This window comes from Leiobunum rupestre, chromosome 10 (assembly GCF_980474605.1).
Source record: "Leiobunum rupestre chromosome 10, qqLeiRupe1.1.hap1, whole genome shotgun sequence".
NCBI lineage: Eukaryota > Metazoa > Arthropoda > Arachnida > Opiliones > Sclerosomatidae > Leiobunum > Leiobunum rupestre.
Window position 1 is genome coordinate 39,111,182 of NC_143393.1, and position 25,958 is coordinate 39,137,139.

General features: G+C 38.5%; 2 protein-coding genes across 2 annotated transcripts; one reads left to right on the plus strand and one right to left on the minus strand.

The window, feature by feature from the left end:
- Nucleotides 1-14,125: 14,125 nt before the first annotated feature.
- Nucleotides 14,126-21,112, plus strand: Polr1B (RNA polymerase I subunit Rpl135). The gene is made up of 21 exons (XM_090159858.1): nucleotides 14,126-14,295; nucleotides 14,370-14,447; nucleotides 14,513-14,572; nucleotides 14,632-14,826; nucleotides 14,897-15,037; nucleotides 15,098-15,369; nucleotides 15,435-15,581; nucleotides 16,329-16,382; nucleotides 16,443-16,560; nucleotides 16,629-16,716; nucleotides 16,779-17,095; nucleotides 17,626-17,832; nucleotides 17,890-18,087; nucleotides 18,564-18,671; nucleotides 18,729-18,905; nucleotides 18,960-19,198; nucleotides 19,926-20,067; nucleotides 20,133-20,415; nucleotides 20,478-20,605; nucleotides 20,659-20,823; nucleotides 20,891-21,112. The coding sequence occupies exons 1-21, from the start codon at nucleotides 14,176-14,178 to the stop codon at nucleotides 21,095-21,097; spliced, it is 3,444 nt and encodes a 1,147-aa protein (XP_090015984.1). The 5' UTR covers nucleotides 14,126-14,175; the 3' UTR covers nucleotides 21,098-21,112.
- Nucleotides 21,113-21,115: 3 nt separating this feature from the next.
- Nucleotides 21,116-22,408, minus strand: LOC149925627 (uncharacterized). The gene is made up of 2 exons (XM_090159859.1): nucleotides 22,027-22,408; nucleotides 21,116-21,961 (listed from the first exon to the last, which is right to left on the minus strand). The coding sequence occupies exons 1-2, from the start codon at nucleotides 22,276-22,278 to the stop codon at nucleotides 21,287-21,289; spliced, it is 927 nt and encodes a 308-aa protein (XP_090015985.1). The 5' UTR covers nucleotides 22,279-22,408; the 3' UTR covers nucleotides 21,116-21,286.
- Nucleotides 22,409-25,958: the final 3,550 nt, after the last annotated feature.

A 25,958-nucleotide genomic window follows, 5' to 3' on the forward strand; every position in this document is an offset into this window, starting at 1 on the left:
GTATGTCCGGTGTTGCTCTCCCATTTCGACCTCAGTGCCGCTACTTGGGTGTAATTTTCGACAGTCATCTCACTTGGCGTCCCTATATTGATGACTTGAGGGCTCGTTGTCTTCGACGTCTGTCTCTTCTTCGCACCATTGCCGGGACTCATTGGGGCCCTGATCAGCTCACCATGCGGTTACTTTATTCTGCGTTGATTCGCAGCCCCCTTGATTATGCTGCGGTAGTCTATCGTACTGCGGCACCTTCTGTTCTCCAGCGTCTGGACGTTCTGCAAAATGCGGCGCTACGCCTGATTTTAGGTGTCCCGCGGTCGACGGCAGTGTCGGCTTTGGAAGTTGAATCGCACATCCCTCCGCTTTCTCTTCGGCGTGATTCGCAGTGTTTGCAATACGCCTTGTATTGTCTTCGTGCCCCGCCTTCTCATTTAACTCAGAGCTGGTTTCGTGAACAGGCCTTGCCATACCTGCATATTCGGGGTACTGTCACACTCCTGGCGCAAAGGTGGGACCTGGAGGACTTGTTCCACAGCGTTGTCCCGCAGTCTTTATGCTCCTCCTGGCCTCCGGGCACACAGTCCCCATTCGTCCTCGATATACGTTGGTTGCCAGGGCCCAAAGCCGATTATACCTCCCACTCTTTGGCTTCAGCCTTTTACTGTCATCTCGATTCTCTTCCTTTAGAGTGGTGTCCCGTCCTCCGATTTTGGAGGATTCACATTTATTATTCCGAGTTTGGGTGTTAGCCGTCGTTATCGATGCCCCTCCCACTTGGCTATCTCTCGGGCCGAGCTGTGTGCCTTGTACATGGCGGTGTCCTGGCTTGTTGCCCATGACATATACACTGCGATTATATGCTCGGACTCCCTCTCCGCTTTATCTATCTTTGCGGACGGCTCATCTGTGGATCCCTTGGTCCAGAGTATGTTGGGGAAGCTATTGCCTTTTCCCAATGCCCGTTTTCATTTACTGTGGACGCCTTCCCATGTTGGTGTAACCCATAATGAGCAGGTGGATGCCCATGCTCGGGCTGCTTCTACTGACACAGCGGCTCCTCTGTTTATTCCGCCCCCAGACACTTTGACCATCCGTCGCCGTTGCTTCTCGGCGTTGCTCCGTCTGTGGCAGCGGGATTGGGCAGACGCTCCAACGGGCCGGTTTCTCTTTTCCGTGCAGGATTTTCCGGCCCGCCCTAAGGTTTGGGATTGTCACTTGTCTCGGTTCCAGGAATGCCTCCTTTCTCTGGCTCGTGTTGATCGCTTTCCAGTTCCAGCGGTGTTGCACCGGTTCGGATTGCGTCCCTCTCCTCTTTGCCCGTTGTGCCGGGAACAAGGTGATCTGGCCCACTTTGCCTTTTCCTGCCCAGGTACAGCGGTTTCTCGCTTGAAGTTTCGGAACGCTTTCCGGGGGGTTGGCCTCCCCCCTTCCTTTGGAAACACCCTGACCTCTCTCTTCTCTTTCTCCGCTCTTCCGGATGGTAGCTCCCGTCCGGGATACTTCCGCCTGCTGTCGGGATTCTTGCGATCCCTTCAGCGCTTCTAACTTTGGTGCCGCTATAATATTAATTATTGTCTGTGACGTTTCTTTGTTGTGTTGGTGTCTAAGGCTCTAGCCGACACCATACCGTGTGACTCTCAAAAAAAAAGTTAAAAATTCCCTTTACGTTGTTATAGTTAATGTACAGGGACTTATAGGCTTGCCAACCACTGGGGCAGCGGGGGCGACTTGCCCCCGTTTATATTTCACGGCGTAGGAACGGGGGGTACAATGTACCTCTCTTCAAATTTAAAATGGCTATGTACCCCTGTACCCACACCCCTGATCAACTCTGTACTTTAACATAATCAAATAAGAAGGGGCACCAAAAGCTTATTTTTTATTACGTTTAACTGGGGCACCAAATTCAATGTTCAGACTGGGGTTGATGTTTTGGTGAAATTTACACTTATAAGTGTAAGGTTGTTATAGTGTTCTTTTAATTCAATAAACAGGGTGATTTAAATAGTGTCCCTAATGGACATGGTGATTAATAAATCGTGGTCATGGGTTTTTCTTTGAGGTAAAATGACTCTTTGTATGTTAATGCCTAGTGTGTAAGTTACGTTAAACGACAGGGGAATTGAGATAGTGTTTATAATATAAAGGGTGGTTGAGAAAATGACAAAATTCTTCTTATTATATTACGTTTATTACGATAATGTACATGATTACTGTAAAAATTTGTTCAAATTTAAATTTGATATTCAAAATATATTTAATACATCGGGGGGGGGGGGTAGGATTGTGTGTACTTAAATGCCCGTGACATCTTGATACTTCCACATATCGAGTGGGACTGGTTTTTCTCGAAGTGTAGTTGGCGCAGACACCCTTTTTGCCCTCAACGGCCATTGAATTTGACATTAGATATATCTGAAGTTGTTAAAGCGATAACTATAAGTGATACATCAATAGATAGGAATTTAAAAACATTTGAGATTACACTTTCAGTTTGGGAAAAAAAGGGTGCAGATCATAAAATATATTTCTATATCAATGTGGAACTAATAAAACCATAGAAATCTCATAGGTAACTAGAATGCTGCCGTGTAACTGGCAAATGGACCAAACGCCGTGGCAGACGATAGCCAGATCTCAGCCAATCAGAGCTCAAAACGAGGTTCTGCCAAGAATTTAATGTCACCAGAGAGAATGACGTCACCCATCTCCCACTATAGTAGCAGAATCAAGAAGGATTATTATCCTCCTTGGCGGAACCACTCTACGGCCTCTTATTGGCTGAAGGTTCAAAATGAACTGGCGTCAAGCTCGGCCATAGGCGGCAGCATTCTAGTTACCTATGAGATTTCTATGAATAAAACGGCTTCACCAACTTGTTCATCTTCATTTCCCTTAGATCAATCGTTTGCAGAAGTTTTGTTTTTGCAGCGCCGATTTTGCTTGACTTGTTTAGAACGCAGTAAATTGCTCGTAGGTGAGTCATCTAAATGGAAGAAGAATAATTTTAATAGCATTGTCCATTTGACTGCTCTGGATCACCCGGATCAACATTTTAGGTTCTATTTGCGTGCTCGGATCTGCCCCGATCAAGATTTGCGTGTTCCATTTCCTGCACTCGGATGCTCCTAGATCGCCCAAAAGCGATATGCCAATTTCGACAGATCAACGGATCGAGATCGCGATGGCGGAGCCAATTTTTGGTTGTTTCTTGAAGATTTTTTCGCAAAATGGCAGACCAAGACGCGAAAATTCAAATTACTAGCAGCCTAAAAACAAAAACGCGATAATATGTTTATGGAATTATATTATATTATATTATTTGCGGTTATACTGTGTGTAGAGTGTAGAGTAGACAGACTCCATGAGATGCTTTAAAATTGCCCGGTAATATAAAAATATTACATATAATTTTAATTTATATTATCTTATACTTAGTTTTAGTAACATTATTTATTGTACTTTAAAATATATTATCGAAAATTAACATTAGTATGTTTCTTATACACGTGAGCCGATGCGTTTCTTATCTGACGCAAAATTCTCATAAAGGCAAAAACGCGTCTCCAAATATTACTTTTTGGCTAGCCATTCTAACCGTTTAACCGACCGACCGGAAATAGCTCCTTCCCAGATGAATTTGGAGAGGGGAGCAGAAACCGAGTATCTTTTATTGAAGTGTACATTCCCTTTGATTCCCTCCCCGACGCTGCCATCCTCTCTGCTCTGCGTGATGCTGGAGTTTTTGGCGATGCGCTTGCTTGGATCAAAAACTATCTATCCAACCGCCGACAACGCGTTGTGATTCATGGTGTGGAGTCAGATTGGTCGGCTATTCACTCAGGGGTTCCCCAGGGCTCAATTCTTGGACCCCTGCTTTTTAATGTACTAATAAACTCTCTCCCTCAAGCTGTTCGCGAGGCTTTCATTGCCCTTTTCGCTGACGACACTAAATTGTATATGTGTATTAAAACTTCCGCTGATTGCCTCAAACTGCAATCAGATCTTGATGCTGTTGTCTCTTGGGCTACCTCTAAGGGTCTCTCTTTCAATACTGACAAATGCTCCGTTTTACACCTTGGTAAATCTAACCCAAATATTGTCTACAGCATTAATGGTGCCCCATTTAAAACCACGCTCTCCGAGCGTGATCTTGGTGTAATGGTTGATCCCTCGTTGCGTTTTTCTAATCAAGTTAACAAAGTGTCTAAAAAAATTCGTTCTACCACTGGTGTAATCCGTCGTAACCTACTCTTTCGCTCCCCCAAAACTATACAGACTCTATAACTCCCTGGTACTTCCCCACTTGGATTTCTGCTCCCCAGTCTGGAAACCCCGCCTTCAATCAGACATACTTGCCCCCCAGAAAGCTCAAAATTCTTTTACTAAACTCTCCCACAAAATTTATCGTCTCCCTATACACCACTCGCCTGCGTTTGCTTCGTATCGACCCTGTTCACCTGCGTCATCGTATTAACAATCTCTGCTTGCTCCACGACTTTTTCTACAACAACTTATTGCTAAACTTTTCTGATTTCTTTTTCGTTAACCTCACTCGTACCCGCGGTCACACCCTAAAGCTAGCCAAGCCTAGAGCCATTTCCTCTCAACGACAAAATCATTTTTCTTGTGGGGTCATAAATGATTGGAACTAGAGCATAGCGCCGAACCAATTTTCAACGGCGGCGGCGGCGGCGGCGTGGCGCGCCGATTTGAAGAAAATAATCGGCGGCGTGGAAAAAAATCGGCGGCGGCGGCGCCTAAGGGGGAAAACTGCCCCCCCCCTCAGAAATAGCGCCAGCCTGGGTGGGGTGCATTTGGCCGACTCCTCATTTGGCCGACTCCTCATTTGACCGACTTTTCATTTGGCCGACTGCTCATATGTCCGACTGCCCATTTGGCCGACAGCTCATTTGGTCGACTTTTCGGTCGGCCAAATGAGCAGACCATATGGCCGACTACTCATTAGGCCGACTACTCATTTGGCCGACTACTCTTTTAGCCGAAATTCTCATCGGCCAAATGAGCAGCCCATTTGACCGACTGCTCATTTGTCCAACTACTCATTTGACCGACTGCTCGTTTGGCCGACTGCTCGTTTGACCGACTACTCGTTTGACCAACTACTCGTTTGGCCGACTGCTCGTTTGACCGACTGCTCATTTGACCGACTCTTATACTATAGCCTGTCCTTATCTATGTCTTTAGTGTTAGGTTGACTTATAGAACGGGCAATTTATTCTAAGTATTGGCGCCTAACGGCGCCGCGCACTCGCTTCGCTCGAGCGCTGGGGAGCCGGACCGGCGCCCCCCCAGCCCCGTTCTTTATAACCAAGCTGGGCCTTCTAAAACGCGACCTAGAGGACAGTACTTAGCCAAACGCACCTAGTATCGTCCAAATGCCAAATGAGCAGTCGGTCAAATGAGCAGTCGGCCAAATGAGTAGTCGACCAAACGAGCAGTCGGCCAAACGAGCAGTTGGCCAAACGAGCAGTCGGCCAAACGAGCAGTCGGCCAAACGAGTAGTCGGTCAAACGAGCAGTCGGCCAAACGAGTAGTCGGTCAAACGAGCAGTCGGCCAAACGAGCAGTCGGCCAAACGAGCAGTCGGCCAAACGAGCAGTCGGCCAAACGAGCAGTCGGCCAAACGAGCAGTTGGCCAAACGAGCAGTCGGTCAAATGCACTGTCCATTTGGCCGACTGCCCATTAGGCCAACTTCTCAGTCGGTCAAATGGACAGTCGGACAAATGTTCAGTCGGCCAAATGAGCAGTCCATTTGGCCGACTGTCCATTTGTCCGACTTCTCAGTCGGACAAATGTGCAGTCGGCCAAATGGACAGTCGGCGTAACGTGTATTTTGTGGTCGGCCAAATGAGAAGTCGGCCAAACGAAACTCTCCCGCCAGCCTTTTAATAGACCGCTAGAACTTAAACTGTTAAACACATTTTTAAAAAATACAGGTTTAATAGAATGTATTTTTGGTTACATACTATCATATGTAACTTATTTAATTATAAGCGTGCCAGAAAGACCTTTTTCATAATGAGACCTTGATGCAAGGATACGACGTAATTGACGTCACTTCCCAGTCGATGACGGTTTTATCGTCATCAAAACTAGTTCTGGCGGAGGGGGGAAGGAAGTTAAAACCAGTTTTACGCGACGTTAGTGCTGTATTTTCTTTGGGGCTGTCAAAGACTATATAAAGCTACGCGTAGCTTTATATAGTCTTTGGTGGCTGTGAAACAAGGTCTCATTTAAATTTTTAATACAGAGATGTTAAACAGAGGCACACTTATGAGTAACTATGTTACATATGATACTATTAAACTAAACATTTACGCTAGTAATAACAATACTGTACTTATTTACTACGATTTCACTAGTATTATTATCTATACACTCTTTTTAGAAACTTTTACTGGGCGCCGCCATTATCGTACAGACAACCAACGAGCCAGCCTACCGCAGACATTTCATGCCCCCAAAACCCGTTTTCCCCCCGCGCATTTAAGTCTATTATTACAAATTATTTTATCTTTGTATCAAAGGAATTTTTAAAATATATTAGACTAGTTATTGCTGAATGCAGCTGATATGTTTCTGTACTTATTACAAAATACGAGGCGAGGCAACTCCAAAGCCGTTTTCGTTTCTCTCTCCGATCCCAGCTATCTGCTGCAGAAAATCTTGGTGCGCGCGGTGCAGTGGGGCCAGATCTTTTGGAAATTATTAATTATTTCCAATTTTATAACGCTAGTACGGGGCACCCAACCATAGTTCTTTAGTTCTTTTATTGCTCAACAAGATGTCTAAGACCCATCACGTTAAGACAGTGGACAATACAAATTATACATATACAGAGAAAAAATATATACAGTTTGTATGTACAGGAAAACAGTATAATGTGAGGGAGATACAAGAGAAATAAAACAAAATAAAGGAGTTATATATTACATTATTACATGTAAACGAGTTAAATATGAAGTTCTAGGAACTCAGTTAGCTCCTTGCGGAACTGTTTGGGGTTGGGAATGGACTTTAGGAAGTCCGGGAGAGAGTTCCAGTCACGGATCGAAGAGGGGAGGAAGGAGTGCCTGCGGACGGAGAGTCGAAAGCCAGGAAGAATGAGAGCCGCGGATTTCATATGGCGGACGCATGGGCCAAATAATGATAAATCGTTCGATCGGCGGCGCTATCCTCTAATATGTTGAAGTGTATTCATTTTTGTAAAATCTTGTAGGCTATCGTGTTTAAAATGTCAAATATTGCCAATATGCGTTAGAAAATTTCCTCTTTCTAAAAATGGTCCTTTTTAACAATACAACAATGTAAAACGCGAGAGTGCCCTTCTGGGGGTTTTTCCGAGGCGATAGCGTTGGGCCATCCCTGCCTTGAAAACCCATAAAGAACGGATATTGAAGGCAGGGGAAATGGAGTCCTGGTGTGTAGGGGAAGCACCGCAAATTGACGAAGGCTGAACGACCTAAAGGAGATATAGTAAAAATAAAACTTCTCATTAAAACCAAAAAAAAGGTATCGAAAAACAAAAATAATATGCTCGCTAGTAGAAAACAGTTAAAATATCGCTTTAGGTAATTTAGCCCAATTTAATTAGACTTTTCAGTTTCAACCTAAATAGTTAGTGCCGGCCTTAGAGTTTGCGAGGCTCCGTTCAAAATCAGCTTGCGAGGCCTGAATTTGGAGAATTTGTTTTGTGATAAAATACACGAAATGCAGGGTTTTGAGGAAAATATTTTACGCTAAGTTATTTTACAAATTTTAGGTTAAATGTGTTTAATCATGAAATTATTAATTCATTTGAAATGTCTTAGACAAAGGTGTCATTAACACTGTGTAACTTTCATCGGTCAATTTCTTTTGGCATTTTTTATTCGCTCAACTAATAGTACAGTGCGAAAATTAAAAATTGTACCGCTTTTACACGGTTCAATTATTATTTGGGAAAATGAAGTTTAAAGAAATTTGCCACAATAGTTGTAAAATGTGAACGAAATGTATAGGCGTCAACACTAAAAAATTTCAAATAAAATTATAAACTTCCGCTGTAAATTGAAAATATTTATTCCTTTAATTTCCCCAGTCGCTAGTTTGAAATGCGTTACAGATCTGATCTACGTAATTATCTTACGTAAGACGAATCAAAACACCGACTCTTCTTACTTAATCTAATTTGAGAGTGTGAGCCTCCTATAAGTATTTTCCGCAATATAGACTTTGCACGATGACATCAGATCGAGCATCAGATAACGTGACCAATACTTTTTCCCATTGAAACAGAATACAGTTATGGCGGTCATGATAGTTATTGTTGTAATCTTGGAATCGACTGTTGCAGTCGATTTGAGGCAAGCGAAATATACTTCCGCTGACAAGAGGGAAGACTGTAAAAGGCTTGACGTTGAGGTCAGCGCGAAGCCATGTGCACAGTGGCGCGTTTATACCACTTGAGGCCCAAAGCGCAGTGTGATTTTGGGGCCCCTGGTTCAACAATTAAATTTATTAAAAACTACCAGCCGATCATAAATATTTTTCATATCAAAAAGAAGAAAATAGAGCTCATTTCAATGGCTCGAAATGAGGCCCCTAAAAATGCGGGGGCCTTAGGCGCGCGCCTAATGGGTAAATCTCCACTGCACGTGCAGTTGAGTGTGTCGCACGTGACTACATGTCTTTATTTATGTCTATGGTAGCCACCTATTTTCAACAAAATTGGTGATAATCACCTCGGGTAGTCTCCTCGTTAGTAGGAATATCCAAGAAAGCTCATTTATTATTATTATTACTATAAGATGTTTTCGAAAACACCGTGCGAAAATGATACGTTATCGATCAGGGTGAGAAATAAGGATTTTTTTTAAAACTGGACCTGTGGCCAGTAGAGCCTAGATAGTTTAATTAAAAAACTGGCCACTGGCCATTTACCATTTTTAACCTTCAAAATCAGGCCTTCATAATTTAACGAACTAAAATCTTTTACCTCTGCCACTTCCTACTAGAATTGAGAACTGGGGAGTTGGGGAAATGGGCGACCCATTTCCCCAACTGTTCATTACGCCAACTTCGTAAAAAATTAGTTGGTGAAATGCTCGGTTGGGGAAATGCATAGGGTGGGTGGGGTTCATTTCCCCAACTTCTCATATCTCCAACCGTCCATTTCACCAATTTTTCATTTCCCCAACTACTCATTTCCCCAACTAAGCATTTCCCCAACCGGTCATTTCCCCAACCGAGCATTTCGCCAACCAATTTTTTTACGGAGTTGGCGTAATGAGCAGTTGGGGAAATGAGTCGCCCATTTCCCCAACTCGAAAACCCAAAGCATTTCCCCAACCGAGCATTTCGCCAACCAATTTTTTCAAGAAGTTGGCGTAATGAGCAGTTGGGGAAATGAGTCGCCCATTCCCCCAACTCGCAAGAGCCTTTGCATTTCCCCAACCGAGCATTTCACCAACCAATTTTTTTACGAAGTTGGCGTAATGAACAGTTGGGGAAATGAGTCGCCCATTTCCCCAACTCGCAAACCCTATGCATTTCCCCAACCGAGCATTTCGCCAACCAATTTTTTTTACGAAGTTGGCGTAATGAACAGTTGGGGAAATGAGTTGCCCATTCCCCCAACTCGCAAACCCTATGCATTTCCCCAACCGAGCATTTCACCAACTAATTTTTTTACGAAGTTGGCGTAATGAACAGTTGGGGAAATGAGTCGCCCATTTCCCCAACTCGCAAACCCTATGCATTTCACCAACCGAGCATTTCGCCAACCAATTTTTTTTACGAAGTTGGCGTAATGAACAGTTGGGGAAATGAGTTGCCCATTCCCCCAACTCGCAAACCCTATGGGGAAATGAGCATTTCCCCAACTACTCATTTCCCCAACCAAAAATGGCCATAACTCCAACTGTTCATTTCCCCAACTAAGCATTTCCCCAACCGGTCATTTCGCCAACAATTTTTTTTTACGGAGTTGGCGTAATGAGCAGTTGGGGAAATGGGCGACTCATTTCCCCAACTCGCAAACCCAAAGCATTTCCCCAACCGAGCATTTCGCCAACCAATTTTTTCACGAAGTTGGCGTAATGAGCAGTTGGGGAAATGAGTTGCCCATTCCCCCAACTCGCAAACCCTATGCATTTCCCCAACCGAGCATTTCGCCAACCAATTTTTTTACGAAGTTGGCGTAATGAACAGTTGGTTGGGGAAATGAGTAGTTGGGGAAATGCTCATTTCCCCGAAACTCCGCCGAAAACCTGACAAAAAAATGCAAGCATCAGCGCCGCCCTTCGGCCGGAAGGAAGCGCCCGTTTCAAGCCGAGAGACCCAAAAATTGTAAACAACGGTAACAATACTAGGATCTCTGCGATTACTCCCCACGTACAGGCGTCGCTGCGATCGGCAAAATTTAAAAAAAAAACTGGTTTGCTTAGGGTATAGGGAGTTTCGCATCTCTATAACTGCCAGGATCTCTGCTTTTACTGAGTTCGCGCCGGAAGTTCCGAAAAGTCTGGCTCCATAGCAGGGTGGGAAATAAGGAATTTCAATAGATAACCCAAGATTATATTACTCACCTTTAGTTTTCTTTCGTTTAGAAACATTTTTAGAGTTACAGGCATGATCCATTATTGTTTTAAAACCATATAACGCAAAAATATCGGGTATCTTGAAAACCGCGAGTCAAAAACAACGGCGCAATTTTCACTAAAACTTTACGTTTTAACTATATGACGGTAGCCCTGCCAGCTCCATGGAGGCCATTTTTTCCGACTTCCGCCGGAAACTCAGTAAGAGCCTGCGGCCCTGCGTTACGTTCAAGGAGCTTGATTTCCCAAGGTTGGTAAAATACTGCGTATAATAAGGTTAGCTCTTTCGACGGGGTCTGTAGAGAAGCGCTTCAGCGGGTACGTTGGGGGGCTTGACAACTACCGGCCCTCCTTCAATGACGTCACTGGTTGACAGGAAACCAGAAACAAGCCGTGGGAGGGTAGTAGAGCGCGAAGAGAGAGAGAGAGGCTAGAGAAATCAGTCGAATTCCTAAAAAAGGAAACCAGAAAAAATGCGGTATAGAAGATAAATACGTGCGGTCGATTTCGCCTCAATTTTACACTTGTTTTTGGCACTTCATATAAATTTCTGTAAGTATTATATTATCTAAATTATTAAAACTTCCAGTATTAGCTGACATTAAACCCAGAACTTTTATAAGCTTATAGCATAGGGCCTAGGCCTAATATTATTATAAATTAATAGTGAAATTGTAAAAGTGATAGTTTTAAGGTAAAGTTGGAAAGGAAATTAAGATTTAAATTTTTATCAATAACCTAACTAATGAACGTATGCCATTATTTTCAAAATATCCAAGAGAGATTGTTTTTTGTTATTTAAAATAGAGAACTAGAATTAAATATTTAAATTCAAAAAGTATTACTGAGGCCCAAGACAGGAAAAAAGATAAGAAAACTAAAAAATGAAGTAGTTAAGTTTAAAAAATAATCTGCCTTTTTGTTCAGTTGACAGATTTAAACGGAACAATATAATCCTTTTTAAATGAATTTCAAAATGTGCCTTTTCAATATTAAAATGTTCTTATTTTTTATTTTAATAACAGTTTTATTAAAAAATATAATTTCTTCTGACCACGTCCGACCACAATAATTGAAAAACCCAAAAATAATTCCAACGTATTTATATTCTTCACATTCTCCCAAGATTATGCAATTTCACCACATTTTTGCACAGATTTATTTTACCCATGACAGACAAACTACACGGTACTTATAAGACACCCTACTCTCCGTGTCTACGGGAAAACCGTCAACAAGCTACGTAACTCGCGCGGTAGAAAGAGAGCTAGCGAGTTTTCTCAAAAGGAACGCCGGGCAAAAACGCGAATGCGCTCCCCTTGTTGATTTCCAATCTAGGGTACGTAGTTATATTATCTTTGTTCTTAATTGAAATGTTTATAACTTTTTTTTAACTATTTCCATAAAAGTTATCCCCTAAATTTGTTATATGGTTTTAATTTAGTCTATTTGCTCATTATACTAGCTTATTCTTAATCGCACAATTTACCATTACTATACTATTTAATTGTTATATTCATTGCTTTTACTCTGTAATCTATTGTTGATGCTCAAAAAGAAGCCCTATTGGTGGCTTATTGAGCAGATTTAAATAAATAAATAAATTTTTAAACTGAGGATTGGCCTGTGATAGTAGGTGAAAACTATTCGCCAGTCCAGAACCGTTCGGACTGTCCCGACGCAGACTATTCGCCGGATATAGAATTCTCGGACAGTTCGGACGCAAACTATTCGGTCTCGAGAACCAGTTTTCGGATCGTTCGGGACTGTCCAAGCAGTACTTACTCAAGAGCAGGTACTGGCGAGAACCCAATTCCAAATAACTGAAAATTCGTCTGCATATTGCTCTGCGTAGAATCTAGTCTCAACGAACACTGGCCGCTATGGAAGTTATCCGATGTTATTAACATACATGGTGTGCCCATTGTATTTACTTAGGCCGCGGTAAATATTATTTATTAGTTTTTTATTCATTATCCTTAAACGAAATCGATTATATTTCATTTTGTTTTTTTACGGCTAAGGGGGAGAGACAGTGCGCACCTTGCAGTCTCAGGCGTATTCTCAGTTAAATCTCAGATAACAATAATTCATTCTTGACTGACTGCGTATTAAGCATTGTGAAATTAACAAGTAATATTATAGAAATTTGATGGGTTAAGCCTGTGGTACAAAATGTGTACTGAACTTGTAGGAGTGAAGATAGTTTTATGGCGTACAGTTTACACTCCTACAAGTTTTCTACAGCTGGCTAAACTAGTCAATGTATATCTACTGCAACAAGCATTGTGATATTAATAAATGCCAAAAATTCAGTATAATTTTCAAAACTAAACAGGTATATCCTCCACAAGGTTTTGCATTTTTAGTTATGGCCTTCAGAAATCCCAAGGAAGGTTTGGGAACAATTAGAACATCCCCTACATCTGTTTTCAACAACTGGATAAACCTGTGTCTTGTAAATAAGGCAAAGAAGTAAGCTACTATGAGGGGATTAAAATGTAAAAAAGTTAATAATAAAAACAATTAAAATTGGTTTGCCTCCAAATGGATTTTCATTTTACTTTTATCACTATATTTAAGATTCTACAAATACAGGCCAACCATAAAACAAATTAACACATTATTAGTAAATATACTTTATTTTCTGTAAAAATTGACAATTTACGGTTATACTAGTTTTATTGTTTTTCCTTCGCTCAAGGTTTGTTTTAAAATATGCCCGGAATTAGATTGAAGAGTTCACTAAAATCCCTAGAAATTAGGTAAATCTGATTTCTGTTCCAACCGTCCCTTAAAGCCTTATTTATCTTCTGGCTATCGAATTATACTTGAAGACACATTATAAAAAATTTATTGAGTCTTTTTAAGATGTTTCTAACACTGTTTTATGTTATGTTGAATCTGTCTGAAGTTTCATGGAATGATACACTCCAATCATGTCTAACAAACCAGAGGAATACTAATAGACGTTTATCTGGTGACAATACCTGTCTTCCACTCTCTATAATTATGTTACAATTTTATTTAAACCATTACAATATTAAGTAATGAAACATCCCTGGAAAATGTTCAGATGGTCTGAGCTACCAAATTTCCTGACTAGCTCTTCGTAAATTATAGGCCTAACTCTAAACATATACTCTTAAATTCAATATCATGATAACGATTAACAATTAACCTATCATAATTCATTATACTCATTCGGAAATTTCGTGCCGTACTTAAAACATTTCCTATTACTTCCATTTCATCATCAGATGAGGATTATGAGCTTGATATATCTGAATTTAATAAATTAAGTAACATGCCCATTACGGCCGCCATTTTTTAATTTTTATTTTAGGTTAGACTATTCGTGATCTAGTCCCGAACTGTCCGGGAAATTTTGCTGACGTCAGAGCTCAGTCCTGAACAGTTCTTTGAGCAGTCCAGGACTGGCGAATAGTTTTCACCTAGTGCCTTATTTCTCACACTGGTACTTTTCCATATTCTCCAAAAGTTTTAGAAAATAGTTAGCGGCAACTACGGACGCTAGTTTTGCTTTTGGTATTAAAATTCTAAAAGAGGCACTATGGCTGGTGGAGATGAAAGCTCCGGGAAAAATGAAGATATATACAAGGTTCCTTTAAATCCTTCTTTAAAAAACTTGCAAACTGATAATTTCGGTAAACTCAATCCACAACAATATAAGGTAATATTTATTATTTGAAATCACAATAATGTAACGATAGATCATAAGCCTTGCTAACCCAATTTTACTTTTAGGTATTACAAGAAATTGGCAAACCACACATTGATTCCTTTAATTATTTAATCAAAGAAGGGCTTCCCAAAGCAATAGATGTATGTAAATTGTTTTTATTGTCTTATTATTAATAATATCCATAACTAAATAGTTGTCAATTTAGAACATTGAGCCTCTTGAGTTTGAAGTCAGTTCTGGAGAACGGTTATGTTTTAAGGTTTTGGTTAGTATTTTCTTCTACAAGCATCAGTTTTTAAGTTATATTAAGTGACCCTCTTTCAGAATGCTTCAATCCTTCATCCAACCATTCACAAAGATAGTATATATTCTCGTACTTTCAAAGTTTACCCAGCCGAGTGCCGATCAAGGGGAACTTCATACAAGGGAAAATTAGAGGTAACCTTTGTGTGGACAAAGAATAATGTTCCGCAAGAAACTGTACAAAGAGTTATTGGTGAAATACCAATTATGGTCAAGGTATCATTCAATTTATATCTGAAATAATTTTTTTATTTGTGACTCTAAGGTATTTTATATTATATTTTAGTCTAATGTCTGTAATATTTATAACCTTACACCTGCTGAGTTGGTCAAAAGAGGTGAAGAAGCCGAAGAATTTGGTGGTTATTTTATAGTTAATGGAAATGAAAAGTTGATTCGCATGCTGATACTTCAAAGACGAAATTATGTAGGTGAAAATTAACTAATTTTCAATTAGCTGTAATTAATCTTACTGTAATTGGCCTAGCCTTTAGCCATGACGAGAAACTCTTGGAAGAATAGGGGTGCCATGTTTTCAGAGTATGGTATTTCTATTCGTTGTGTTGGCCGCGATCAAACTAGTCAGAATATTGTACTTCATTATCTCACAAATGGAACAGCTCAACTTATGTTCTCCTTTACAAAAGAGCTTTTTTTCATGCCAATTATTATGGTTTTAAAGTGCCTTCACAATGCTTCCGACTATGAAATTTTCAAAGAACTTATCAAAGGGCAAGAAGATAATACCTTTTTCAAAGGGTTTGTAAAATTATAATGCTTAAACCATATTTGTTATTAACAATGTAATTATAATTTTCATTAAGATGCATTGCCAACATGCTGCGTCAAATTCAAATTGAAGGACTTTACACACACTTACAAATTAAACAATACATAGGAGAAATCTTCAGAGTCAAATTGGGCTTACCAAATTGGGTCTCCGACATAGAGGCATGTGATTTCTTATTAAGGTACGATGTATTTTAAATATTAGCTTTACTTGTTTGGAATCAATGATGATTGATTGTGTAGGGCTTGTGGGGTTGAGGAGGAAACTTCCTCTCATGTAGGTGCCAAAGGTTCAAGCATCTTGGTATGCATCAGTTGGAAACCTCAAATTTCTTTAACATGCCGGCCAAGCAGACTCTCAGTTTTGTGTCTGGATATGGATCTTTTTAAGTCTTAAGGTCTTGGGTTCCACAATGGACCTCTGGTCGAAGTGCATGAATGGGCACATCTCCCGTCCGTCTCCCCATTCATTGATTATAATAAATATTGGCTAGTTTTATGATATAATTAGCTATGCACACAAACCAATATCAAATTAGTATAAGCTTCGTGTGTAGTTTGGTCAGCAGTATCGCCGCCTACTGACTTGAGTTTTAAATCGAATGTGTGAAAGCTGTCTGCTCATACAAAATTATCTCAACAAAAAAGATGAACTTTTCAGTTAAAAAAACATTCATATTCAAAAGTTGTCTGCTATTTCTTCATACATTTAGTTGACAGGTATTAAAGTAGATGGCGCTATCTTTTCTAAACTAATCTTATTGGTCCCTTATAATAACACAATTTTGAAAATTTATTGGTTCGAGGAAATTATTGGTAACAGTATTGATTTGCTGTATTAAAAGGTATCAATTGAATTTCGATATTGGTCTAGATTAAAATCATCGATATTGGTCAACACTAATATTAATAATTTTTTTTAATTTTAGGAAATGCATCGCTATTCATCTAGATAATAATTTGGACAAATTTAACTTGTTGATGTATGTTCATCAAAATTGTGTCCATTTCTAGTTATCTTTTTAATAATTTCATTTTGATAGTTTTATGACTCGTAAATTATTTGCCGTGGCCAAAGGACAATGTGCCGTTGAAAGTCCTGATAATCCAATGAATCAGGAAGTACTTCTCGGTGGTCATTTGTATTTGATGATATTAAAGGTATTTATTCCAACTCCAGCATCTACCGCTCCTATTTTCCTATTTACTGTCTATGCATTCATTTTCAGGAAAAAATTGAACAGTGGTTAAACACGATCCGCTATAATATAGACCGTAAAATCAAATTTAAAGGAGCAAACTTCCAGCTAACAAATAGTTACGTAATAGAGATTTTTGATTTTGATTTAGTTATTAAAGCTTGTTATATTCGAATGTAGACATTGTAAATAGCTGCATTTCTGGTGCTTTGGACGTGGGGAAAGCCATGGAATACTTTCTCGCAACTGGAAATTTGATCTCTAAATCTGGCTTAGGAATGCAACAATATTCAGGATTGACCATCGTTGCGGAGAAACTCAACTATTGGAGATATTTGTCACATTTCAGATGCATTCATAGAGGGTCGTTCTTTCAAGAAATGAGAACTACAACTGTAAGGAAACTTCTACCCGAGGCGTGGGGTTTCTTATGCCCAGTTCATACACCTGATGGAGGGCCATGTGGTCTTTTGAATCATATGTCAGCTCTATGTGAGGTAATATTTGTGATTTCATATTACCAGAAGTAAATGAACCGAGTTATCAGACCATTATATTGGCCATGTTGGAGACGTTTTCCTTATGGAATCATAGTTTAAAGCATCCTCTTAAGTGGCTATCAAGCCTAAGTTTTACTATTGCCGCCTACCGTTTCTCGGAGAAAACAGTTAAGCACTGATATTAACCATTGTTATTGTTAAGTTACTTTTCAATGCATAAAATAACACTGGATATTGAAATGATGCCTGTCTTAACATAATTTAAAAATGTGCACTCACAATTTTTCGCCTAATTTTTAGAGCACGCTCTTAAGTCACAGGGTTATATACAGAGTTTACATAGGAAATATGATACCCACAATTCTCTAGTGCAATTTTTCATGGGAGTAGATGAAGCGGTACATCAGTTTCGTTTTAACTAGATTTCCATAAGGAAAATACCTCCCAGTTTTTAGGTCAATTCCAATAACTTTAGTTAATTTACTTCTGATATTACGTAACTGCTTTATAATGCGTTGTATTTTTAGATTGTAAATTTCCAAGAACCTTATACCCATTTACCACGTTTATTTTGCGGTTTTGGCATGACCCCATGGGATATGGAACCATCGTGTGCATATAAGAATTGCTATACTGTGTCCTTCGATGGAAAGCTCATTGGTTGGATACCGCATGTAGATGGGGACAAGTTTGTGTCACAAATACGTTATATGAAGGCTAAAAAGCTTGAAAGGGTATTTAGTACATTTTGATTGATTTCATGCATTATTTTGACTTGTCTATTGTTTAAGGTTCCTTCTACTCTTGAGATTGCCTTTGTACCAATCACAAAAGAAGCATCACAATATCCTGGAATTTTCATGTTCACAACTACAGCTAGAATGATGAGACCAGTTATCAACTTGAGTGCAGGGACAATTGAGAAGATTGGGACATTTGAACAAGCTTATTTGGATATATGTATCATACCTGAAGAAGCTCATGAAGGAGTAAGCTTAATATATTGCTCTTGTAAAAGAATTAGAGTTTAGTGATCGTATTGGGACTCCGACCATGACCCGACTAGGGTCGGGTTGTTAAATGTTTTGGTCGGGTTTTCCAAATCCAAAAAAAAATTGAAAAACAGCCGAGCAGGCGCTTAGCTACAACCAAAATAGGGAAGGAGGGGGCAAGCCAGAGTATTCTCTCGGCTACTTCTCTCATTCGAAGGTAAAAAGGTCGCATCACACTAGCCTCTCGTTGGCTGTTGTTTTGATTTTGTTTTTGGTTTTACTTTTACTTATAAATAGTTGGCTGTTGAAGCCACTACTCTTGTCCCGGCGTTTGTGGATAGGCTGTGGCTTAGATTACGCTGTCAAAGTCAGTTAAACTACTTAGAAAACGCTTTAAAATAAAAATTAAATAACCCCAACTCTAATGACACTCCGTACGATCACTATTAGAGTTTTAACTTTCCTATATTTAGATTACGACACACCAAGAAGTTTGCGAAACCAGCATGCTCAGTATATTAGCCAATCAAATACCCTACTCGGATTTTAATCAAAGTCCTCGAAACATGTACGAGTGTCAGGTATGGTATTAATTTGTAAATTATTGGTTTAATTTTAATAACCTAGTACTTTTTCAGATGGGTAAACAAACAATGGGAACTCCTTGTCACACTTTCCGTCATCGTTCCGATAACAAAATGTACCGAATTCAAAATCCACAAGCACCTCTAGTTAGGCCAGCTATGCACGATTATTATAAATTAGATGATTATCCAATGGGAACTAACGCAATTGTTGCTGTTATTTCATATACCGTAAGTGTGATATTTTTAAAAATTTGGGTTTAATTTTAAATTAATTTATTCCAGGGTTATGATATGGAAGATGCAATGATATTGAATAAAAGTTCATTGGAAAGGGGATTTAAACATGGAAGTATTTATAAGTCACACTTTGTAAACTTGAGAGAAGAAGCTGGGGACAGAGGGACAGCTATCTCTTACTTATTTGGACGTAAACCCGAAGATAAGCATTTAGATGGAAAAATTGATAATGACGGCCTTCCTTTTATTGGAACTAAAGTTAAAGAAGGGGATCCCTTATGCAGGTTTTGTAACTTAAAAATTGGGGTGTGCGAGTCCTGTTTTTTAGGTTTTCAAGTCGAGTCCTGATTCTGGGAAAATTGAACTTGCAAGTCTTCAAGTCCAATTTTGCAAGACTCATTAATAATAAAAGCATCTTTATTGAGGATAACGATATAAGCCAAGGCTAGTTTACATTAGAGTCTTCGAGTCCATAAGAAATAAATTTTATTTCTTTCGAGGCCAATTAGAGTTCTATTTTTCTAATAGTCCTATTCAAGCCATAAATTTTATCCTAACCATTTAAAATCAGAATAAATTATTTTAACTAATTATTCATTATGTACTTAACTAATTTTTAAATTGGAAATTTCCCATTGGTATTAAAATATTACAAATATTCTCAAAAACTAAATTTTATTATCACTTATCAGGGATTTATCGCTTTTGTGATAAATATTAACTACTAAATAAAAATTATTTTCAGAATATTTGGAAGCAAAGCAAAAAAAGAATTGCTGGGAAATAGACTTGCCGGGGTAATTTGAATTTTATTTATAAACTCTAGTCCACTTAAGAGTAATTTTTAAGCCATGGCAAAGGACCCGGGTACCTGATCAAGTCCTAGTAAAACGATTTTTGAGTCCCGAGTTAGGTACTCTGACTGACTACTCTCGATTTTTGAGTACTCGCACAGCCCTACTTAAATTAAAATACTCAATAACCTTGTATTAATCTAATTTTTCTGCATAGTTTTATTAACATTGCAACAGGCGAAACAAGAATTGACAAATATAAGTCATCAGAAGAAGCATACATAACCGAAGTGAAAATACTGGGAAATGATACAGGAACTGACATACTTCAAAATATTTGTATTGGTCTATGGATTCCTGTAATATTTTTTATTGAAATTGTCTCATAATAGAGATGAATTAGTTTTTTTTTAATTCTATATAGAGGAATCCAATTATTGGTGATAAATTTGCGAGTCGCCATGGACAGAAGGGAGTGTGTAGTCAAAAATGGCCTCTTGAGAATATGCCCTTCACTGAAAGTGGGATGACACCCGATATTGTTTTCAACCCTCATGGATTTCCCTCGCGTATGACCATTGGAATGATGATCGAAAGTATGGCTGGGAAATCTGCCGCATTGGATGGAAGAGTATACGACTCAACTCCATTCAGGTTCTCGGAAAAACAACCAGCTTCCGAATATTTTGGAGAGTTATTACAAGCTGGTACACAACCTTCTGCAACTATACCATATTTACTCTTATTTTAAATGTTTATTATTTTATAGCTGGGTACAATTATTTTGGTAACGAAACCATGTACAGCGGTGTAGATGGACGTGAACTAAAAGCTGATATTTTTTTTGGGGTGGTTTTCTACCAACGTTTGAGGCACATGGTGGCTGATAAATTCCAGGTACTCCTTAGTTTTGAGTGTTTTCAGTAAGACCATTAGGCTTTTTTATTTAGGTGAGAACAACTGGACCAATTGATAATTTAACTCATCAGCCAGTTAAGGGTAGAAAACGAGCCGGAGGTATTAGGTTTGGAGAAATGGAACGAGATTCACTACTAGCGCATGGAACGTCATATTTGTTACATGACAGATTGTTTAACAGCTCAGACAAATCAATAGTAAGATTTTTTTGTTCTGCAAATTATACTTTCAAGATGTTAACCAATTTCCAACCATTGATCTTAGTTTCACGTCTGTCACAAATGTGGTAGTCTTGTCTCTCCCAAATACGCTAAAGTATCAGATGAATTGGATAACAAATCCCGTTCTTGGATTTGTTCGTTATGTGGTACAGGGAAAGATATTGTGAAAATTTACGGACCTTATGTCTTTAGTTATTTGGTGACTGAATTAGCAGCGTTTAATATAAATGTGAAATTAGACATTAAATAAAGAAAACCAATTGAAACATTTTGCACAAATAGTTATATTTATAATCCAATAGAATGTAAGGATTGAAAACAATTTCTAGAAGATTAAGCGGGTAAATGTTTTAGGAATAATTTGTTTATACAAAGTCCAAAACATCATTTTTCAGTAATTGAACCATTTTAATTCAGACCTAAGGCTTAGTATAAGAAATTAATTGGGTAATGCATACACATCGTGGATGTCATCAGAGTCCATTACATCATCAACTTCTTCCTCTTTGGGAATTTTACAAAAAGTAATTAGCTTAGTGTTACTCATGGCATTTGTATCAAATTTCTCTTTAGTTGGTTGTAGGTGGTTTTTCAAATGATCAAACAAACTGAACTGATTGGTAAATAGTCTACTACATTGTGTGCAACCGAATAAATGACCAGGCTTTCTTGGATGTTTTTCAAGATGCAATAACAAACTCTTACGCAGTTGGAATGCTTTTCCACAGTCACCACATTTATAACGTAAAGCATTTTTGTCTCCAGTATGGAAAGGAAGGTGTGCTCTCAGAGATTTCTTTTCCGTAAATTGAATATTACAAACACTACATTGATAAGGCTGTGGTTCATTTTCATGCGTTGCTAAGTGAAAGTTTAAATCTTGTTCTCGTACAAAGTAAAGATGGCAAAACTGGCATTCGTGAGGTTTATCGTTCAAATGAACTCTGAAATGTCTGAACAAATCTGATGTCTGCAAGAATCCTTTATGACAAACAGGGCAAAAATGACTCCTTTCATTCGTATGCGATTTTTGATGCCTTAGTAACTGCTGTTTTTGATTGAATCTTCTTTCACACATGTTGCAACCAAATGGGCGAACATCTCCATGCGTTATCTGTAAAGTTATTTAAATTACCATATGTCGTTTAAAATATTTATAAGGCCAAGTTGTTCACGTACAAAATGTTGAATCATGTTCCCATTTGTGGTAAAAGCTTTTCCGCATTCCCAACATTCAAAAGGTCGCTCTCCCGTGTGGGTTCGAACATGAGCATCTAAATTTGCTTTCTTTTTAAACTGTTGACCGCAATATTCACAGGGAAATAGTTGAGCCTTTGTGATTCGCGTATTATTTGGACCTCTTTTTCTGGGAATTTTTATTAAAGTTTTTAACGTTCCCGGCATTAAAATAGGATTTTGACCAAGTTCCATCGTTACATAAATTATGAAATCAAGAGGTTATTTTATCCACATTCACACTTATTCGTCTAGTCTGCCATCTACGTAAAAACAAGCTGCACTCTTTTTAAGAATCCCGAGACCACGAACTAATGAAGTAGCCGGGACGCAAGGTGTGCCGGGACGGTTCTCTTAGGTCTATTCGCGACCGAAAACTATGGCTACGCCCCCTTTCGTTCGCCATTGAAACCTAGATAGGTAGCATACGCTAGATCATAGGCCACGCGCTACCTCTTAGAAGCTATAGCGCCGTTACGCTACTTAGACTCGTTTCGGTCGCGAATAATACCAAGTGTATTATCCTTGAATGTTGGAATCTTCGAAATAGAAATGAGACTAGACCCACTGCGTTTTCCGCCAATACCAAAGGAAACGGGCAAGATCGAAGGCGGCTATTAGGGTGGAATAGGGCTATCCACGCCATCTGACAAGCGCATTAAACATAAAATTAATTTTATTTTATTTAGTTTTTCACTCGAAGATCTATTTGGTCCGAGATTCGCGTCTTTTTGTTTGCTTAAAGACCTATTGGTACCATGGACGAATTAACAACAGGGACGGTCAAGTTCTATAACATATTCCCTAAACTTCGCGAAAAAAAGTTGTAATGTTTTTTTCAGCGTTGCCAGGTAAATATTTTTCACAAGGTGAATCAGACGACATCAACCGGAAATACTATTATCGAAATGTCGCCATCTATCTCAAAATATTTTCACTTTTAAAGTGTCTGGATTTGAAATGATTTTCCGTTCGAAGCATCTTTGTAATATCTAAATGTTTTCCTTATTACCTTAAAATAAGTATAATTGTAGATGGGATGTGAAACACATTTGTTAAAGATTTTTAGGCTTTTTGCCTTTTTGAGTTGATTTCTTTTGTGGAGAAAGTGTGTTGTTTTCGAGAGTGTTTTCAACATCTGATTCTACGCCTTCTAGATAATCTAGAACGTCTATATACAAAGATGAGTTAGATAAGCCTTGGTAGAGGCTTGCGCCGCCGCTAAACGCCGCCGCCGCCGATAATTTTGAACGCGCCGATCCGTTTCTTTTTTCTATATACACTTTTTTTTTGGTATATTAAGCTTGGTTTTTACAAGGATCCTAAATTTAGGATCCTTGGTTTTTACCTCTCCGAGGGGACTATGTCCCCTAGGAGGAGTTATACAATTACCGTGTCTGTCTGTCTGTCTGTGGGTCTGTCTGTCAGGCCTGCGAACGCGTTCGCATTTTCGGTGCAAAGTGTAATCACTGCGTACGCAGTTTCTCGAGACCTCTGCGTTCGCAGTTTCTCGAAGGGTTGGCAAAACCACCGTGTGACGGTGAGCGTTAACGGATTCATTTGCGGTTTGGTTTGGATGGTGTTTTTTCGCTCACCGTCGTGACGGTTGGTGTGTTACGTTTTTGTAATGTTTATGCGTAGGTTGTGAGTGTTGAGTTTATGTTCTGATGGTACTTGTGCATGTTGAGTCTGTTGTGTTTGTATGGGCGTTTTCTCTCCAACTTCTTCTTAATGACTTTGGGACGGACCGAGTGCTGAGTGTAATGCTACCTCTCAACGTCCAATGGCAGGGTTTCCACCAGTTGTACACGGTATTCGTCTTAGTATCAATTTGCGATCGCATCGGGCGGGATTTGATCCCGAGACCTCCTGCTTGACAGGCGGACGTTCTACCACAGAAACACCGACACTTGTTACGCCTTATTGAAAATTAGACCTTCAGCTTTATCGGAAGCGTATTTAATATTACGAAATTTTGGTTCAATTGAAATAGAATTGAAATTGAAATTTTTGCATAGAAGAAATTCTAATTTAGCGTTTCTCTATTGATTAAAAGCAAATGCGCCACCCAGGTTTCGGACCCAGGCCATTCGGCTTGGCAGTCGAGCGCTCTACCACAGAACCACCGATAGCTGCTTAGGTTCACTGAAATTAAGACACGCATCGTAAGCATAATAGGTAATAAAGTCTTTTTTTATTAATGAATTTATGAAGGCCTAATCTGTTTTTTTTTACGAATGAAATTTTAAAGGTTAAATCTTGTTTTAGCGCAGTCAGCCGAGATAAGAGGGTTAAAGGGTAGACCCTGTGGGTGGTCCACTTTGTTAGTTTTTTACCTCTCCGAGGGGACAAAGGGTTATACAACTAGCGTGTCCGTCTGTGGGTGGGTCTGTGTGTATGTATGTGTGTGTGTGTGGCCTGCGATCGCGTTCGAATTTTCGGGGCAAAGGGTAAACACTGCGTACGCAGTTTCTCGAAGGGTTGGCAAAACCACCGTGTGACGGTGAGCGTTAACGGATTGATTTGCGGTTGGGTTTGATAGGTCTTTTTTCGTCAACGCTCTCCGGATATTTCGTTATTGTTATGTTGTAGGTCGTGAATGTTGAGTTCGTGTTGACGGTGTTGGGTTTGTGTTATGACGGTTGTGAGTATTGAGTTTGTGTAATGATGGTTGTGGATGTTGAGTCTGTTGTGTTTGTATGGGCGTTTTCTCTCCAACTTCTTCTTAATGACTTTGGGACGGACCGAGTGCTGAGTGTAATGCTACCTCTCAACGTTCAATGGCAGGGTTTCCACCAGTTGTACACGGTATTCGTCATAGTATCAATTTGCGATTCTTTTGCGCCGGCCGGGAATCGAACCCGGGTCTGCCTCGTGCAAGAGATGTACTCTAACCACTCAGCCACCAACGCTTGTTAATTTACGGTGTTTTTCTAAAAAACAGCTTTGGCGAATGTCCTTTACAAAGTGATAACGTTAGGTACTATAATTTATTCTACATCATTTTAAATATTTATAAATTAAATTAATCTTATATTTAATTAAATATTTATAAATTAAATTAATCTTATATTTAATTAAATATTTATAAATTAAATTAATCTTATATTTAATTAAATATTTATAAATTAAATTAATCTTATATTTAATTAAATATTTATAAATTAAATTAATCTTATATTTAATTAAATATTTATAAATTAAATTAATCTTATATTTAATTAAATATTTATAAATTAAATTAATCTTATATTTAATTAAATATTTATAAATTAAATTAATCTTATATTTAATTAAATATTTATAAATTAAATTAATCTTATATTTAATTAAATATTTATAAATTAAATTAATCTTATATTTAATTAAATATTTATAAATTAAATTAATCTTATATTTAATTAAATATTTATAAATTAAATTAATCTTATATTTAATTAAATATTTATAAATTAAATTAATCTTATATTTAATTAAATATTTATAAATTAAATTAATCTTATATTTAATTAAATATTTATAAATTAAATTAATCTTATATTTAATTAAATATTTATAAATTAAATTAATCTTATATTTAATTAAATATTTATAAATTAAATTAATCTTATATTTAATTAAATATTTTAGTATTTTAATGTAAAATATGATCGCGATCAGGAATTGAACTCGGGTCGCATTGTTACAATGCGGATAGTTCACCGCCGAGCCATTGACTTCCTTAGGAAAAATTTTCAAGTAAAGGAACAATTATGATTATGAACTAAACGGATTAATACAATATCTGTATATATTGTTTATTGAATGATAATTATTCAAAACTCCCGCGGAAACTCTATCAAAGTAATAATATAGCGCCACCGTGTGGAGAACTA

Coding starts and splice junctions, on each gene's coding strand:
- Polr1B (XM_090159858.1), top strand. CDS start 14,176: ATGGCTGGTGGAGATGAAAGCTCCGGGAAAAATGAAGATATATACAAG. Junction 14,296..14,369: donor TCAATCCACAACAATATAAG/GTAATATTTATT, acceptor TTTTACTTTTAG/GTATTACAAGAAATTGGCAA. Junction 16,717..16,778: donor AAACTTCCAGCTAACAAATA/GTTACGTAATAG, acceptor ATTCGAATGTAG/ACATTGTAAATAGCTGCATT.
- LOC149925627 (XM_090159859.1), bottom strand. CDS start 22,278: ATGGAACTTGGTCAAAATCCTATTTTAATGCCGGGAACGTTAAAAACT. Junction 21,962..22,026: donor GGAACATGATTCAACATTTT/GTACGTGAACAA, acceptor ATAACTTTACAG/ATAACGCATGGAGATGTTCG.